We start from the raw sequence: 15,093 nt of genomic DNA on the forward strand, positions 1-15,093 counted from the left end.
GATTTTTCACTCCACTTTTTCTTTTCTGGGGGAATTTGCGTCAACAATCTTCTGCACACAACCCTGGTGCTTTAAAGGGTCAGTTCACCAAAATCAAAATGGACCCTTCTCAGGTCTCATTTTAACAAGTTTTGATTAGTGACTTTCTGCCATCCAACCAAAACGATAGCTACGAATAGAATAATAAAAAAATGTAATATGAAATTTTCTGTTACTTAAACTTCTAAGTTGACTTGAGTTTTTGTTTTGAGGAGCACAGAAAATTTTTTTGCACATAAGCAAAATGTCACAGTTTAATACCGCTTAAGGTTGGTACATATGATGCATATTTTAACTTAATGACCCTGGTTCAGTTTTACTGTTTTCACTTTAAGGCAAATAAAAGCAAACAATTAAAAAGGAGTCTGGTTAGAAAATGAAACCATTTATTTAACATGACCGTATCAGCAGATCAGCCCACACACGTAGCATCAGACTCAAGTCACAATCACTCACTTTCAGTATATACAGATAGGCACATTCACATTAGGCATTAAAGCCAGCCACAGCGACTACTGTAGGTCCAGACCCGTGGCAGGTTTGGTCACTGCCTCGGAGTCCAGCAGGAGAATCAGCCAGGTTCCCCAGAGTCCTCTCCTCCTGTGTCAGGTTGAAGTTGCACAGTCTAATTTAAAAGGTGACAGATCTGGTGTCAGAAATCCAGACCTGTTCTCCCTTCTAAATCCACTTTGTTCCTGAAATGTTATACTTCAGTTCTAGACCAACAAATGCAGTCAAGAGTACAAAATAATAGAAACACCTGCTGTGTAGATCTGTGGATTCACCTGACCATGACGGCCAGGTGAATCCACGTCACTCAGGAGCAGCGACGTGGATCATGCTGAGACATTATGTTTATGGTGGGTCGAACCCTACATCTGGAGGGTGTTCCTTATATTTTAAGCACTGGTTATGTTATGTTATCTGTTTGGTGTCAATTTTAGGCAGCTTTACATCTCAGAGTATTCTCTCTATCAAGAGAAAATGATCAAGGACAAAGTAGAAAAAAAAAAAATCATAAATCTTCACTTGATTTTAACTTGATGACACTTTCTCCCATTTATTTAGACAATCAGAAAACAAATTCAAATGAAACTCAAAAGGGTAAAAACAGAAAAAAAAATGGGAGGGGGGATTTAGCCGTATTCATAAAAAAAATTAAGAAATGAATGGACTGTGTAGCCTGGAAAAATAAATGCATTAAGTTTGTGAAAAAAAGGAAACCAATCATAGTCCCAATTCTTAATCACAATCTTGCTAGCACTCTAAAACAGCTGGGAAGAGTAGTGCACGTACAGTATCAACAAGTCCTCAGTTTTCAATCTAAATCAATATTAAGTTCAAAGGAGATCAAAAGAAACTGAGAAACACCAGGAAAATATGAACACAAGGACAAAAGCAGAAAGGAAACGTTCCAAAATTGTCTTGAGTTCTGAGTAATCTGTGTCCTTCATGTTGAACAGGATCCTGGAGGAGGATACCCTTTCATGGACAAGCGAGGCAGAGGGGGTGGGGGCTGCAGCAGGTTTTCAACGAATGACGGTTGAGATGGAAATGGCACCCAGAAAAAAACCCCAATCCCAACGTAAAGAGTATACACGCAAACTAATAAAAATCGAAATAAATAATCAGTCTTTTTAAAAAGGCTTTTTGGGATGCGGGTTTTCAAGCTGAAGGTTTCGGTTGGAGGTTTTTTTTTTCTCTCTTCCCCCCCCCCCCAAACCACACAGTGTCCCTCTGTGCTGACTCCATCTCAAATGACCGCCTTGTTTCAGAGATATTTACACTTCAAAGCAACCCAATCTGGGCTTAGTACGCATGTAACGCTACATCGCATGAATGAAGGATCTCCCAGCATCCCCCAAAAGAAATGCAGCATGTTGGTAGGTTGCCTTTACCCCACACCACAAGACAGTCGGGTCCGTCTGACGAGAGATGACAACGTTTACAGTCAGTCCCGACTCCTGCTGCTCTGAGCCGAAGTCCTCTGTGGTGCAGCGGTTTTGCCTGAGAGCAGTATTGACAGAGGAAGAGCAGTGAGCAGGATGATAAGATGGAATGAAAGCAGCCCAGTTAAAAGAGATGTGTCACACAGCTGCGAGGAAGAGGCTGCTGGTCTTACGCTGCGGTCAAGAGACGCTGGAAATTCAGAAATTCCAAACTGGAGGTTTTCATTATGCACTTTGACACCGTTTGTATTTTGAAAGTGATGCTATGTTATGCTAACAGGCATCAAAATACACTTTAGACTAATTAAGTTTAAACACACACAAGGTTTACCAAAAGTTGTGATCAAAATGTATGACTGCACCATCAGCACAGTAACAGAAGCGGGAAACTAGAAAGTTAAATTCTGAATTTTGCCTCCTGGGGGTGCAGTCTGTGCATGGCAATCCCATAATCGGTACGCCAAATTTAGTGACGAAGTATTCCCTGCATAAAAATGCAGTTCTGTTCTATTAGCTTGGCCTACACAAGCCTGCTGAAAAGGGGCAAAATGTTTCTGATGATCAATAAATATTAAACAGCAAATCGCTAACTAAAGTGTCTAAAAGAGTGACGCTGCTGGTGGTAGTTTAGCACTGTGATAATGTACAGATCCCCCCGGTCAAATGTTAACTCTGACCTGCAAAACTTACTAAACCAAATAGTTGCTAAACACAGAAAATGACACCTTTGTGTCAAGTGTTCACAGCCCATCAGTGGAGCAGCACTGGACAAGTGCATTGTTAGAGATCTGAAGCTTTCCACCGGCCATAAGTGGAAGATATAGTGATTATCCTTTAAAATAGACATTTCGAATATAAAGTGCCAGGATTAGCGGCAAAGTTATAATTATGTCAAAGATGGAATTTTAACCTTCTAGCTGGGAATTTCCAACTTCCAACCTTACAGACAGCATCCCCTCCCTCCAGGTGGTGGTTCTGGTTTCATCCAGAACTCCTGCCTTCTCTCACTCTCATGGATTCTCCTTTTTAAAAATCAAGTGACTCTTCACAACGAGCACGCCACTCTCTCTGTCCAATCCAGGGAGCGACCGCGAGGAGGACATGGGGCTGAGAGAAAATAACCCCCTCACGTCCCGTCCCTTCACCTGTGTCTGTGCGTCCTCCTTGTAGCCTGCTGGTGGCTGCTGATGACCTTTGCTGAACATGGTACAGTGCTGTTTTAAGTTTAAATATTTAATTAAGCCGCTTTTATAAACACACTAAGCCCTCAGAATGGTTGACAACGGAAAATCTTTTTTCAAAATATCATAACCGTTAATACACTTTGTTTTCTACCTGATTCAACTTTGTTTGACCAAAGATAACAAATAACAGCTCCATCTCCTTCATCTCTTACTCATCGTCCTTTTAATCTGAACATGTTCTCATCACACACCAGGACACATCTGTGCCCATCGTCCTCTTCATGACTGGAGGGGAAATTACTTCCTCTTCCCCCAGAGTACAAGTTTGGGCTGCTCTTCACCACTCCTCGTTATCATCTCAAGTTCCCTGTTCTGGACGCCCCTCACCAGGAGGACACAGCAAGTCAGCGAGGAGGTGAAGGAGGACGAGACAATAAGACAGGGGAGGCGCACACACACTAGCTATCCTCAGCTGAGTGTCAGAGCGACTGCTATTCTCCCGCAGCTGCTTCACCCCTGTCCTCTTCCTCCCCGTCGTCCTCCAGGTGCTGCCTGTCTGTGTAAATGTCCCTGACCAGGAGGACTCTGGTGAGGAGGCTCTCCAGGATCCGTCGCTCCAGCGGCGTGGAGCTGAACCACAGCGGGTCATCCGGACTGCACGCTGGAACCGGCTGAACGTAGAAGACATCGAGGCGCTCCCGTAACAACGCTGGGCTGGAGGCAGGGAGCAAAGACGGACAGAAGGAGGAAGAGGGTGAAAGGAAAGACAAATGTGGAGGGAAAGAAGAAAATGGAGAAAGTAAAGGAGAGAAAGAAAAGAAGGCAAGTTGATAAGAAAAAGGGGAGGTGGGGGAGAAAGCAATGTGAATCTCTTGTTTTGATTGTCCTCTCGAATAAATAAAGAAAAACTGACGGTTCTTATTTCAAGTCCTCATATTTTAATAATCAACACTGAGGTTCAGGATGTGAACAGCAATGAGTTTAATCACAGGACTCAAACAGAAATCCAACTGAAGACAAACAATTTCTCTAAATCAGATTTTCTACAGATGAAAACTGATGATGAATTATACAAGTTTGAGGTAACGCACTGTTACTGTTATCTAAAATATACATTTATATCATTAAATGTAAAGCCTAACCCTCTGGGAACTGAAAATGCCATTTTCCAGCATTTTCACTCTCAGTTTTATGCAATATCATAGACTAAATGTTTCATACTGAACAGTCCATTCATTGATAAATAATCAGTAGCAGCCCTAGTTAGGATGTCAAGACCATCAGATCATTTATTAATACACTAAAATAGGATAGAAGGAAAGTAATGTGGTGAAGAAGATGGTACGTTAGATAAAGTGAATTTAAGTTGTATGTGGCAAGTTGCACCAGTATAGATACTAAACTCACCACTTAGATCTGTAGAGGTCGTAAAGGTCACACTCGTGCTTCTTAACCGGGCAGCGTACAGTGGAGCCTCCTGAGTCATCGTCTGATTCATATTCCTGATCTCCATCCTCCGACTTACGCTTCCTCTTCCTCGACTCTGTTTGCACTGAAGGACCACAAGACAAAATCAAACATTGTTAACAAGATTTAAATAAGATGACAGGTAAACAATAATCTTTGCACTATGAGTTTATTTTTAAGGCTGCAGACTAAAGAGAGAAAGGCTGGAGAAATCATGTTAACTCAACAGATTTACATACTGATACAAAGTTTGAGGGCAGTGATGTTTTTCCATTGTTCTCTCTACTCAAAGATAAGATTAAAAATGAAACAAAGTTGATGAAACTAAGGTGCATTCTTTCAGGTTTGAGGGTGTAGATGTGACTGAATTGTGGATCTAAGTGAAGCAAACAAAGTCTGGTGGATTGAGGTGGCTCATATCTATGACAGTACAATTTCATGAGAAGAAAGGGGACTGTTGGGCCTTGGTGAAGGTATTAGCTCTACATAGTGAGGCCAAAGTTTTATTCGAGCATTTGAATCACGAGGAGCCAATCATTTTCAATAATCCTCAATATACTTAGTGCATGTTCCTCTGCAGTTGTAGTACAATTCTTGGTTAAAGCAGCTCTTTAAGGCACACCTACTTACTGGTTGATAATGTGAATCATACTGCTGCCTTGGTTTAATGGAGGGATAAAAATTACAATTAACCCATTCAAAGTATAAATGGGATATGTCACAATATGCCATGGCTGAATTACATCACATTACATGTTCCAATATATAGGTTTTGCAGGCCTCACCATGGTGATCCTGAGAAATGGAAGGCACGCGGATGCAGACGCTGGTCTCCTTGGTGACAGGATGGACGGTGTCAGGGCCGTAGACGTTGGCGAAGGAGAGGCGGAGGTGCTGCTCCACGGTGCGCAGGCCGAAGTATTTGGTGTTCAGGTAAACCAGAGAGCGCAGCAGAGCGGCGGGACTCTGCTCCCCGAGCTGCCGGCTGCTCCACAGGCTCTGCTCCTCCACCCGACCCCACAGCGAGCCTGCAGAGGACAGCAACATTATAAAATACATTCTAGGAAATGAACCACGCTTAGTCTGGCGCTCACTCTTCACTAGCGAGGATGAAGAATGAAGAGTATTTTCTCAATTTTATTTGTTCAGGAAGAGTTTCCGCATAGTTTGACGACATGAATTTGTTTAAAATAAGCTGCCAATCATTTTAGGATAAAGAATATTTCAATTCTCTCTCGTTCTGGTCATCCATTAAAAACACCATTCGGTCATTGTAAATTCATTTTTATAGATCAAAACGCATTATAATCTTACTAATGCATCTTAACCAGCAACTCACTGAGAATTAGTTTCAGCTGTTTGTGTTGAGACAGTGTCCTCATATTACATTAAAGTGCAATCACAGAGAGTCAGTATGTGAACAGCAGAAGAGTTATAATCATAGGACACTGCAGCACTACAGTCAACAGCCACTGGTGGGCGCTAACAAGCACACATGAGATCACAGATCCAAATTGACCTGTGATCTTATTTGTCTAACTTTTCTTTTTGCCGTTTTCTGTACATTTTGCTTCAGGTGTTTTGAATAAATGGAGTGATTTCAAATATAGTGAATCACTTTTGTAGGAAGTCAAATTTGAGGTGAATTTGGACAAAAGCAACAGAACAGCAATTTGGTGTTGAGCAGACTAGCATATCAGACCATGTGGCTGCACTCACCATCAGGAAGCACACTGGGTTGCCAGTCCTTCAAGACCTTGTTAAGCTCCTCTCCAAACTGCTGGTAGCATGGGTCGCTAAACAGGTCATCCTTGCGGCCTCTGGCGTGGAGATGCTTCAAACAAATACAGATTTGAATTTTAAAAAAGTCAAACAAACTCAGCCTGCAGTAAGTGGTTTCCCTGCGATTAGACTTTAGTGTCCTCATATCAAAAGATCATCACCGTTTTTCAGGATGTGAACAGCAAAGAGTTTTAATCACTGGACACACATAAATATAGATTCAGATCAAACTGGAACACAGGTTTTTCTGGCTTGCTGCTAAAAGATCCTCCTCTGCAAAAAAAAACTGAATGAATTAGCTTAATGAAAGAACATGTTTAAAGAGTGGGGGAAGGGCACTGGCAATTTACAGCAGGCCCAGAAAGGTACAAGACATTTTCAAAATGTTTAAACTGCATGACCTGATCAAACTTTACACAAATCAATACAATCTTTAAAACTTCTTACAGATAAAATCAGTCTTACATGTTTCTGTCAGAAAAGCCACACTCCAGAGGCCTTCAGGCCATTCTGCTCTCCACTCTGCTGCCATGCTGCTGCTACTGCTGCCGACATGTGAGAGCAGGAGGGAAGGCTGTGCACTAGTTATATTCGTCCCACTGGGAACACTCAGTATGAAATTAGTTCCTACCCCCCATTACTTGAGTGGAGAGTTGGCAAGGCTAATTCTTAAAAATAACACTTACTTTGTTTACATTTCTATATTTCATTGTTTTTGTTTTTTGCACTTTCAAGTGTCATTGTTATTTTGAATTATTCAAGAAATGTTGTTAATTAGTTGGTAAAAACAATGATACACAAATTATTAATAATCCTGAGATGCATTCCTTTGTTTTCTATTTTCCTTTTAATATTGTTATTTTTGAGTATTTTATAGTATTTGCCTTTACTTGATACAGACAGTAGTGAGGGGACAGCAAATAAGGGGAGAAACAAAGGAGGGACAGGAAACAGAGGGAGGGGGGTTAAATAAGAGGACTGCGATCACATGGTGCACAGCACGATGTCCCATTCTCACAATGAAAAAAGACTCCTGTTCCTCACTGTGTTCTCCCAGAGTAAATAAAGGCAAGATACAAACATTTTAAAAAAGGCAATAACCATTTCATTGTAAATAGACTGTGATGATTGTTATAACGTCATTTAAATTTGTTAAAACAGTCTTTCATGTTCAATCTAGGCTATGATCCCAGATTGTCACATTCTTCATGCTTCAAAGACACAAAGAAGAGGCCTGTCCACTCTGCAGGGCAGTACCTGTATTGAAGGGTGAACGTTTTGAAACCATGTGCTTCTTCATCAGAGTCAAACAGTGCCCTGCTCCGAGAACACCGGACAGGCTTACGGCTCCACACGAAGTTGTTGAGACACACTTAACTCTGTTCAGGTCAATTAAGAACCTTTCCTTTCTTTATTCAAGATAATAGCTTTTGAGTCTTTTTTAAGGAAGTGACAGAGTGATGCGGTCCTCAGCTGGATGAACTGAGTTTATCTTTGATGAAAGGCAGTTTGGCATGAAAATAAAGAAAGTGTTTTCATTTTAACTAATCTGAAACAGATTATATGTACTATATGACTTGTGGTGCAATATCAGTGATCGATGTCATACCCTTTTAACCTAACTTCTATATCCTTGGTCTGATGGCTTACTGGAGAGGTGCTGGTGTTTTATTCACTAGCTTGGTACCAACCTGCTGGATGCCCAGACAGAGGTAGAGGATGCTGTCTGGAGAGTAGCGCTCCCCGCTTGGCCTGCAGACCTCCCTGACAAAACGGGACAGAGCCACGTTCAGCTCCTCTGAACTCAGCGACAACAGGTTACTTTTAGTCCGGGCTGCAGGAGCTGGGAACAGACACGGATTGCTCTCAGCAAGCACACCCTACATGTTCTCAAATATGACTATCAACCAGGGCAGCAGGTTACCTTGTTTGGAGCCGTCCTTTCCTTTGGTGTCGTCTGATTGGTCAGAAGAAGACAGTGCCCAGCGTTTCCAGGCATGGATACCATAGTGGGCTTTGAGAGGCAGCGATCGGCCTTCTGACTGTTTGCCTGTTGGATTTGAAGAGGAGGACGAGGCTGGATCGGAGCTCTCCTCGACCGCCAGCCTCTTGTTCCCCTGAAACACAAACACACCAATTACTACACTGTCAACTTAAGTTAACTACTACAAGATATAAATATCTACACTGTATGTGTTTGTATACATACTTGTTTCCTGGGCTGTGGTTGAGGTGTTGACTCCTCCGGCTCCGGCTCCTCCTTCTCCTCTGTCAGGACTGGAGGTAGAGAGAAGCCCATGTCCTCGTCCATTCCCTCCAGGACAGGAACAGGCTCTGAGGCTGTGACGGGACACAACATCTGTTCAATTAGTTTCTTATTCCAGTAGTAGGTAACTTTAGATTTAGGGGCATCTACATTTTGGCATTAGTGACTCCGCATTTAGTTAAATGACTTATTGTTAAGATACTGAGTGTGTCAGCATTCAGAGCCTCAGGTAGAGTGACACAGTCAAAGTACATTTATATGCTCTCAAGAGAGCCGCTTATTTAGACAGACAGCTAATGCAGCCTATCAGACAAAATACAATAAATACATGTACACCTGCAACTGCTCTAATCTGATCTCTCCTCTACACCCAACCTCAGAGACAGAAGACACAGTGTCTGCCCTGATTAGCAGCATAGTGGTCGAGGTTAAGAAATAAGAAACCTTGCTTGGGAAATCAGATTTATCTTATCCACTAACCCTGTGATGGGAACTGGTATCTCTTTAAAATGACATGAAAAAACAAACAAAAAAAAACTTAAACTGTTACCTAAAATGTAACCCACTTTCTTAAGAGAATGTAAACACATTACAAGACTCCCAGGCTAGAAATAAATGTGTTAGCTGACTGGTGAGCCGTCTGGCAAGTCTTTTCCCCCCATGTAATGTAACATAACAGACTAGAATGTAGCTGTAAGCAGATTTAATTGTTCATTAATGTATTTGTAAATGGTTTTAACTCCTCCTGTGGATGCACATATGTGGAGGCTGCTTTATACAACAGTTAATGAATGATAATACAGTAAAAGAGCTGTAATGATGTCTTGATAGGAGAAACTGCCAAAAACTGCACATCACTACACACTTGAACAAACTATTTGTTAAATACCATTTAGAAATGCTTCATGGGGGTTTTATCAAACCCTTTAAAATGTATGGGGAAGAAGCTCTTTATGATTTTATTAATCCAGTGTATTCACCAAAAAGTATTTGAGGAACTACAGCAGGGCCACAGTGGAACAAAAAAACTAACTGCAGATATTTCACCATTATGCATGATAAATACAACTACACTGTGATCTTATTACAATGAGAATTTCCCCATTTTGGGCAACAACATAGCTTAATTTGACACAGCGGCCATCATGTTTTTTCCCCCATGAAAGGGCCTCATATCATGGGTGGAGCCGCACTTGAAGTACGAACAATCATGGCCCAGAAAGACCCAGTAGAGCTGAAGAATGTTATACCAGTCCAGTGATGACAAATTATTAAAAGCAAAGATTTAGCCCATCAAACGGCTTGGTTAATGACTTGATACTCCTCCTCTGGACAGTACGGCAAACCTTAAACCTTCTACAACCTGATAGTTGTGATGATGGCAGGGCCAGAAATAACCAAAGGGAGGAATCTGAATCTCAATTACTGAATTGATCCTTTTAAAACCCATGCAGTCAGATGTTGTTACGCAAGAGCTGCTTCACTGAACAGCATGAATGGATAGAAAAAAAATCATGCAGACTGAGAGAAAGAGACGTATTCAGCGTGAGCATTTCAGACAAATTGACTGATTTGAATTCAGGAGCATTTCTTCATATCAGTCAAATTGAGGTGGCACAGAATAAATGTGATAACATGTCATGAGGAGAATTTAAGTCCTCTTTCAGCAGCTTATCAGCAGTGACAAAGCAAAAAGGTTTATAGGCCCAAGAAAAGAAATGGATCTGTCACCTCGTAAATGGAAGGGCTTAGATTACCAGAAAATGTCAGGAATGACGTTTATGGAGTGCTGCAGGGGTGATGTATTTTTGAAGGCTAATCCCGAAGTTACCAAGGCCCTGGTCCCCTCGGCAAAAAGCTCATGGGAAATTTCTATTGTATTTTGGATCATTGCAGAAAATAAGATCTCTGGCAAACAGAATTTCCAATACGTTTTGTTTTGCAAGAGAATCTTTATCTCTGTAGATTCATTAGCTACTTGTTAACAGCTGCCTTTTCTTATGATATGTAGAAGCTTCAAAATTCACGACTGAGATATTTACTGATGTATCTTTATTCAGAACAAAATGGGACAATAATTTACACGTGTGTTAACCACAGCTCCTTACATCTAACCAGAAAACAAAAACAAAACACGACTTCAAGATGAAAGATCCAGAAGTGCAAAAATGTTGACTCTGTCAAGTGAATCTGTCGAGTTAACAAATGACGGTAACAAAAGGTGCAGCTAATTATTTAATTATGAGCTTTGCTGTCAATTAAAAAAAAAAGGACTAAATGTTTCTTCTGTGTTCTATCAAAGTGTACCGGACTGACACTGGCTCATTGGCCTAGTATGGAGGAGTATGAAGGTCTAGAACTCCATGTACAGTCGGTATTTACCTTGAGGGAAGTCTGCCTCTAGGTCCAGGTCGGGCTCATACTTGTCGTCATCATCCTCCTCCTCCTTTTCCTCCTTTTCCTCCTTCTCCTCCTCCTCCTCAGAGCTGCTGCTGGAGGACTCCTCCCCTTTACACTCCTTCTTCACCTTCACCAGCTTTACATCTGTAACACAGTCGGATCAGTCTTCATTGCTATCAAGTGTTGCTTTTTTCACATCTGTTCCCCTGGCTTTTAAATCAATAAATCCTTAATATTGTCTGTCGTCATTGTTACATTCTGACTTACAGTAACAGGGTTTTCTTTGCATATTAATTTTGGAGGCAGCCACCAACGCAACAAATAAACTTTTTCATTGTAGGAATTTCCTCTAGTATGAAGAACCTTTGGTGTCAGGCCTTTTCCTGATATCTAAACAAATCCCGGTGAACTGCCCAATTGGTGAACTGGTCAGACGCTTTAGTTTACACGGGCCCGTCTTTCTTTTTCACAGACCCTATCTGTTTATCAATCATTAGCGTCATATAACCAGAAAAAAGTTCCACATGGGTCAACCTTTAGTGTAGCATTCAAGCTAGTAACTACATACACCACTTTCCCTGGTTGCACTTCACTATTACGGTCACCAACTGTTGGCATCATGAACCTCAAGTGTTGCAGTGTTGATTTGGAGAAGCACACAGAAGTGGTAAGATTGACGTTTAATTCATTATAGGCTATTGCGGCTATGTGGTTGTGTTGGTATTAGCCTACTATTTAATACATAGTGATGCTTTTTACAAGTTTCCTTTTCAGTGCCTAATGAAATGTGTCCTGGAATACTAAGTTTCCAAACTTTCCATTCCAAAACCCAGACTTGACATTCAGAATCACCATTCATTATAAAATCAACTACGACTGTTGTCCCTGCGTGTGCTTCTTTGACACTTTTCAACATTTAGGAAAATATTTGAGTCTCAAGATAACTTTTAGAATTTTCATTTGCGCTGTATTCCAATCTCTAATGTTTTAATCCAGACACCCAACCCCCTCATGAGGGTACCTGGCTTCTGCTCCTCTGCAATCATCTCAGCCATGGAGAGCAGGTCGGCCTCCAGTGGGTCAGAGGGCACTTTGTTTTTTAGCTCGTTGATGCTCTGGATGATCTGCTCCGCCCCCTGCAGGGTGGTGGGCAGAAACACAGGCACAGGGACCTGGACGGGACAAGATACACAGCCTTTTGGTTATTAATCAGACAACTTTAGATTTTTAGTGTTTCCTTATGCTTAGGTGAGATTTTTTCTTCTGAACGTCATACATCTTTCTCGACCATCATTTGTACAGTCCATGACAGTCATTTTAACATGTATTATAGTAATAGAAATAATAACATTATTATGATTATTATGATTATGATTATTATTATTATGATTATTATTATTATTATTATTATTGATTTCTCTATGTTTACACCTCTGCAAGCCTTGTAGTATGGATATCATGTATGTTAATGAGCTAATGATTTTGTCTTACCGGTACAGGCAGAGAAACTGGAGTAGGAGTGACCTGGGAATACAAGTTCATTGGCACAGGGATGAAGACGGGCACCGGTATGGGTACAGGAATATACTCCCTCTTCACACCATCGTCTACATCTGTGGACACAAATATGCTGAGTCAAAATATTTGTGTGTTAGTGATTCATAAAGAAATAATAAGGACTAGCAGCCAAAGCAAAATAAATAAATGTGTCTGTTCTATTGCCTCACTATAGCAAACTTAAGATGTGCCTTACAATGCTACCTGTGATCAGATGCTATTCACTTGGCCCTGCACAACATCTCTGATTCAAGTCTAGCATAATCATTAACTGCATCATATAATTTGCCCTAAACTGACATTTAAAGAGAAAAAAAACGTTGTTTTTTTTGTCAGTTACAAGCACTCTAAGTAAGATGCTGTCTTCACCTGTCTGTAAATGTTTGCTCTGCATGTGTGGCTTGCAGTATGTCGCCTTGGTCAGGGTGAGCGGCTTGCAGAGCACTGCCTTGTTCTTGACATCTCTCATTAAACCTCCACCGGCGTACGCCACAGTACCCTGGTTCACCAGCTGTAAAATGGCAGAGAAAAAAAATATATATACATATATAAACACACACACACACACATATATATATATACACATACAGTAGGGCTGTAACGACACACGTATCGAAACTGGAATCACGACACTCAGATCCATGAACCTGTCTCGCGGTGTGAGAAGGCAGAATCACGACTTCCAGTCCAGATCCGGCCCTATAAGCTATAAGTAGCCCTTTCACACAGAGATGCCGCATTAACACCACAGCGGTGGTTAACCAATTCTCTGCTGTTGGTCGTTCACACAGTGCGAAGCACCACTGAAGTAAAGACGAACCGCTGTGTAATTCACACAGAAAGCTGGTGCTGCGGCTCATAAACAGACGTGACGGTACACGTCATGATGACGTGTGTGTGTTTTCAAGGTGTTTCCCCGGTGTTCCCCCTGTCAATCTAAACCTGCGGATAAGTTATAATCATATGGATGCTGTTTTAATGTGCCGTGATTGTGATCCTGACCCACCAAACATCCTGGAAAGTGATGAAGTTTTGTTTTTCACTTTAAATTACATAATCGCAATCAGTAAACAGGACGCTATCTGACTCTGTCTCTCGCGAGGACAGAGGCTGTTTTCTGGGGGAAAGTTCACTGAAGTCTCGGTCAGGAGGGCTGACCGTCGCAGAGTTGTTTTTTGCCGGTGACAGGAGGACAGACGCTTCTCCACGTACAGCTGTGGTATTTTTTTCCCTTGTTGCCAAAGACAGTTAAAGTTACTACATTACCTTAGTTTGGTTCTGTAACATTGCTTTGTGGGACATTTCTCTTTATTTAGTTGAGTGAGGGACCTGTGCAGTTAACAGACCCTCCGATAGACACGCCCTCAACACACGCAGCCAGCTCATCCATTCACACTGGTTCACTTTGCCAATACTGCGCCTCTGATACTATCAGATGAGTACCATATACAGAAGTTATTGAAATATTACATAAATAAAATGTTGAATTAAAAAACTAATAAAAAAATTCGAGGTTTGTATCGAACCGTGGGTCAAAAATCGTGGTACAAACCAAATTGTGAGTTTGGTGTCTCGTTACAGCCCAAATACACAGGCAGGTTTCATTTCAAACAGAATGTGGCTTTAATTGTGGTTTAAACAAAACAGGTAAATTAATCTTCCAAACTAATAGGTGGTAAATTGATGACATTTTTGTAGTTACTACAACAATTAGTTAACACAAAGTAACAATTAATGTTTAATGACTTCAATACAAACTGTACTACCGGTATACTGAAACCACTTGCAAATTCTTACTTACCCCTAGTTTGGCGCCCTGCATTTCAAACCCTGTAAAGAGGAAAATAAGGAACATCACATCTTTACGTCACAAAGAAATCTGAAGTGACACAGAGTTACATAAGCTGGCAAGTTTTTGTATCATTATGCTGCAGATAGCATCATTCATTCCCTAAGACTTGACCCTGAAAGAAGCACTACATGTTACATAGAACAGTAAGCATGTAAGCATGTTCAGAATCGCATACTTTTAGTACATACTGCAGCTGCCCTTGCAATGTACATACATGTACTATTGCAGGCAGTATGCATACAATTGGGATATTCTATTTCTTTATGACAGTGCGCCTTGAACTTCTACCTTCCTGTTCCTATATCCGTTGCAGCCTTAGCTTGACATTTTGGAGTAAAAGAACATAGTACTTATACTTAAATGTCTTTGCAGTGTCTATCATTGTTTGCTTTGTTTGCATTTGCTTGACACACCATGACGTATTTGACAGATCTCCCGCTGCACAGGAGGGGATTGTGGGTCAGAATAGCCAGAAAAGCATGCTGGCTTGCATACTGCAAAATGTGACTAGATTTAATAGGACATATTGGTATTTTTGGCACACCACATTTCATATATTTTGTATTTGGACATACTGAATCTTTTCCTGGCATAATA

General features: G+C 41.1%; 1 protein-coding gene across 5 annotated transcripts in view; it reads right to left on the bottom strand.

Moving 5' to 3' along the window:
- Positions 1-403: 403 nt before the first annotated feature.
- zmym2 (zinc finger, MYM-type 2) overlaps positions 404-15,093 on the bottom strand; it is a 32,646-nt gene continuing 17,956 nt past the window's right edge. For all 5 annotated transcript variants that reach the window (XM_030428271.1, XM_030428272.1, XM_030428276.1 and 2 more), the window contains 12 exons: positions 14,446-14,474; positions 13,014-13,155; positions 12,579-12,700; positions 12,109-12,259; positions 11,070-11,231; positions 8,631-8,761; positions 8,346-8,538; positions 8,113-8,264; positions 6,359-6,473; positions 5,425-5,667; positions 4,580-4,724; positions 404-3,886 (listed from right to left, as the gene is read on the bottom strand). In XM_030428271.1, the coding sequence (XP_030284131.1) occupies positions 3,664-3,886; positions 4,580-4,724; positions 5,425-5,667; positions 6,359-6,473; positions 8,113-8,264; positions 8,346-8,538; positions 8,631-8,761; positions 11,070-11,231; positions 12,109-12,259; positions 12,579-12,700; positions 13,014-13,155; positions 14,446-14,474 (1,808 nt within the window). In that variant the 3' untranslated portion in view covers positions 404-3,663. The remainder of the gene's footprint in view (positions 3,887-4,579; positions 4,725-5,424; positions 5,668-6,358; positions 6,474-8,112; positions 8,265-8,345; positions 8,539-8,630; positions 8,762-11,069; positions 11,232-12,108; positions 12,260-12,578; positions 12,701-13,013; positions 13,156-14,445; positions 14,475-15,093) is intronic.

This window comes from Sparus aurata, chromosome 9 (genome assembly GCF_900880675.1).
Source record: "Sparus aurata chromosome 9, fSpaAur1.1, whole genome shotgun sequence".
Taxonomy (NCBI): domain Eukaryota; kingdom Metazoa; phylum Chordata; class Actinopteri; order Spariformes; family Sparidae; genus Sparus; species Sparus aurata.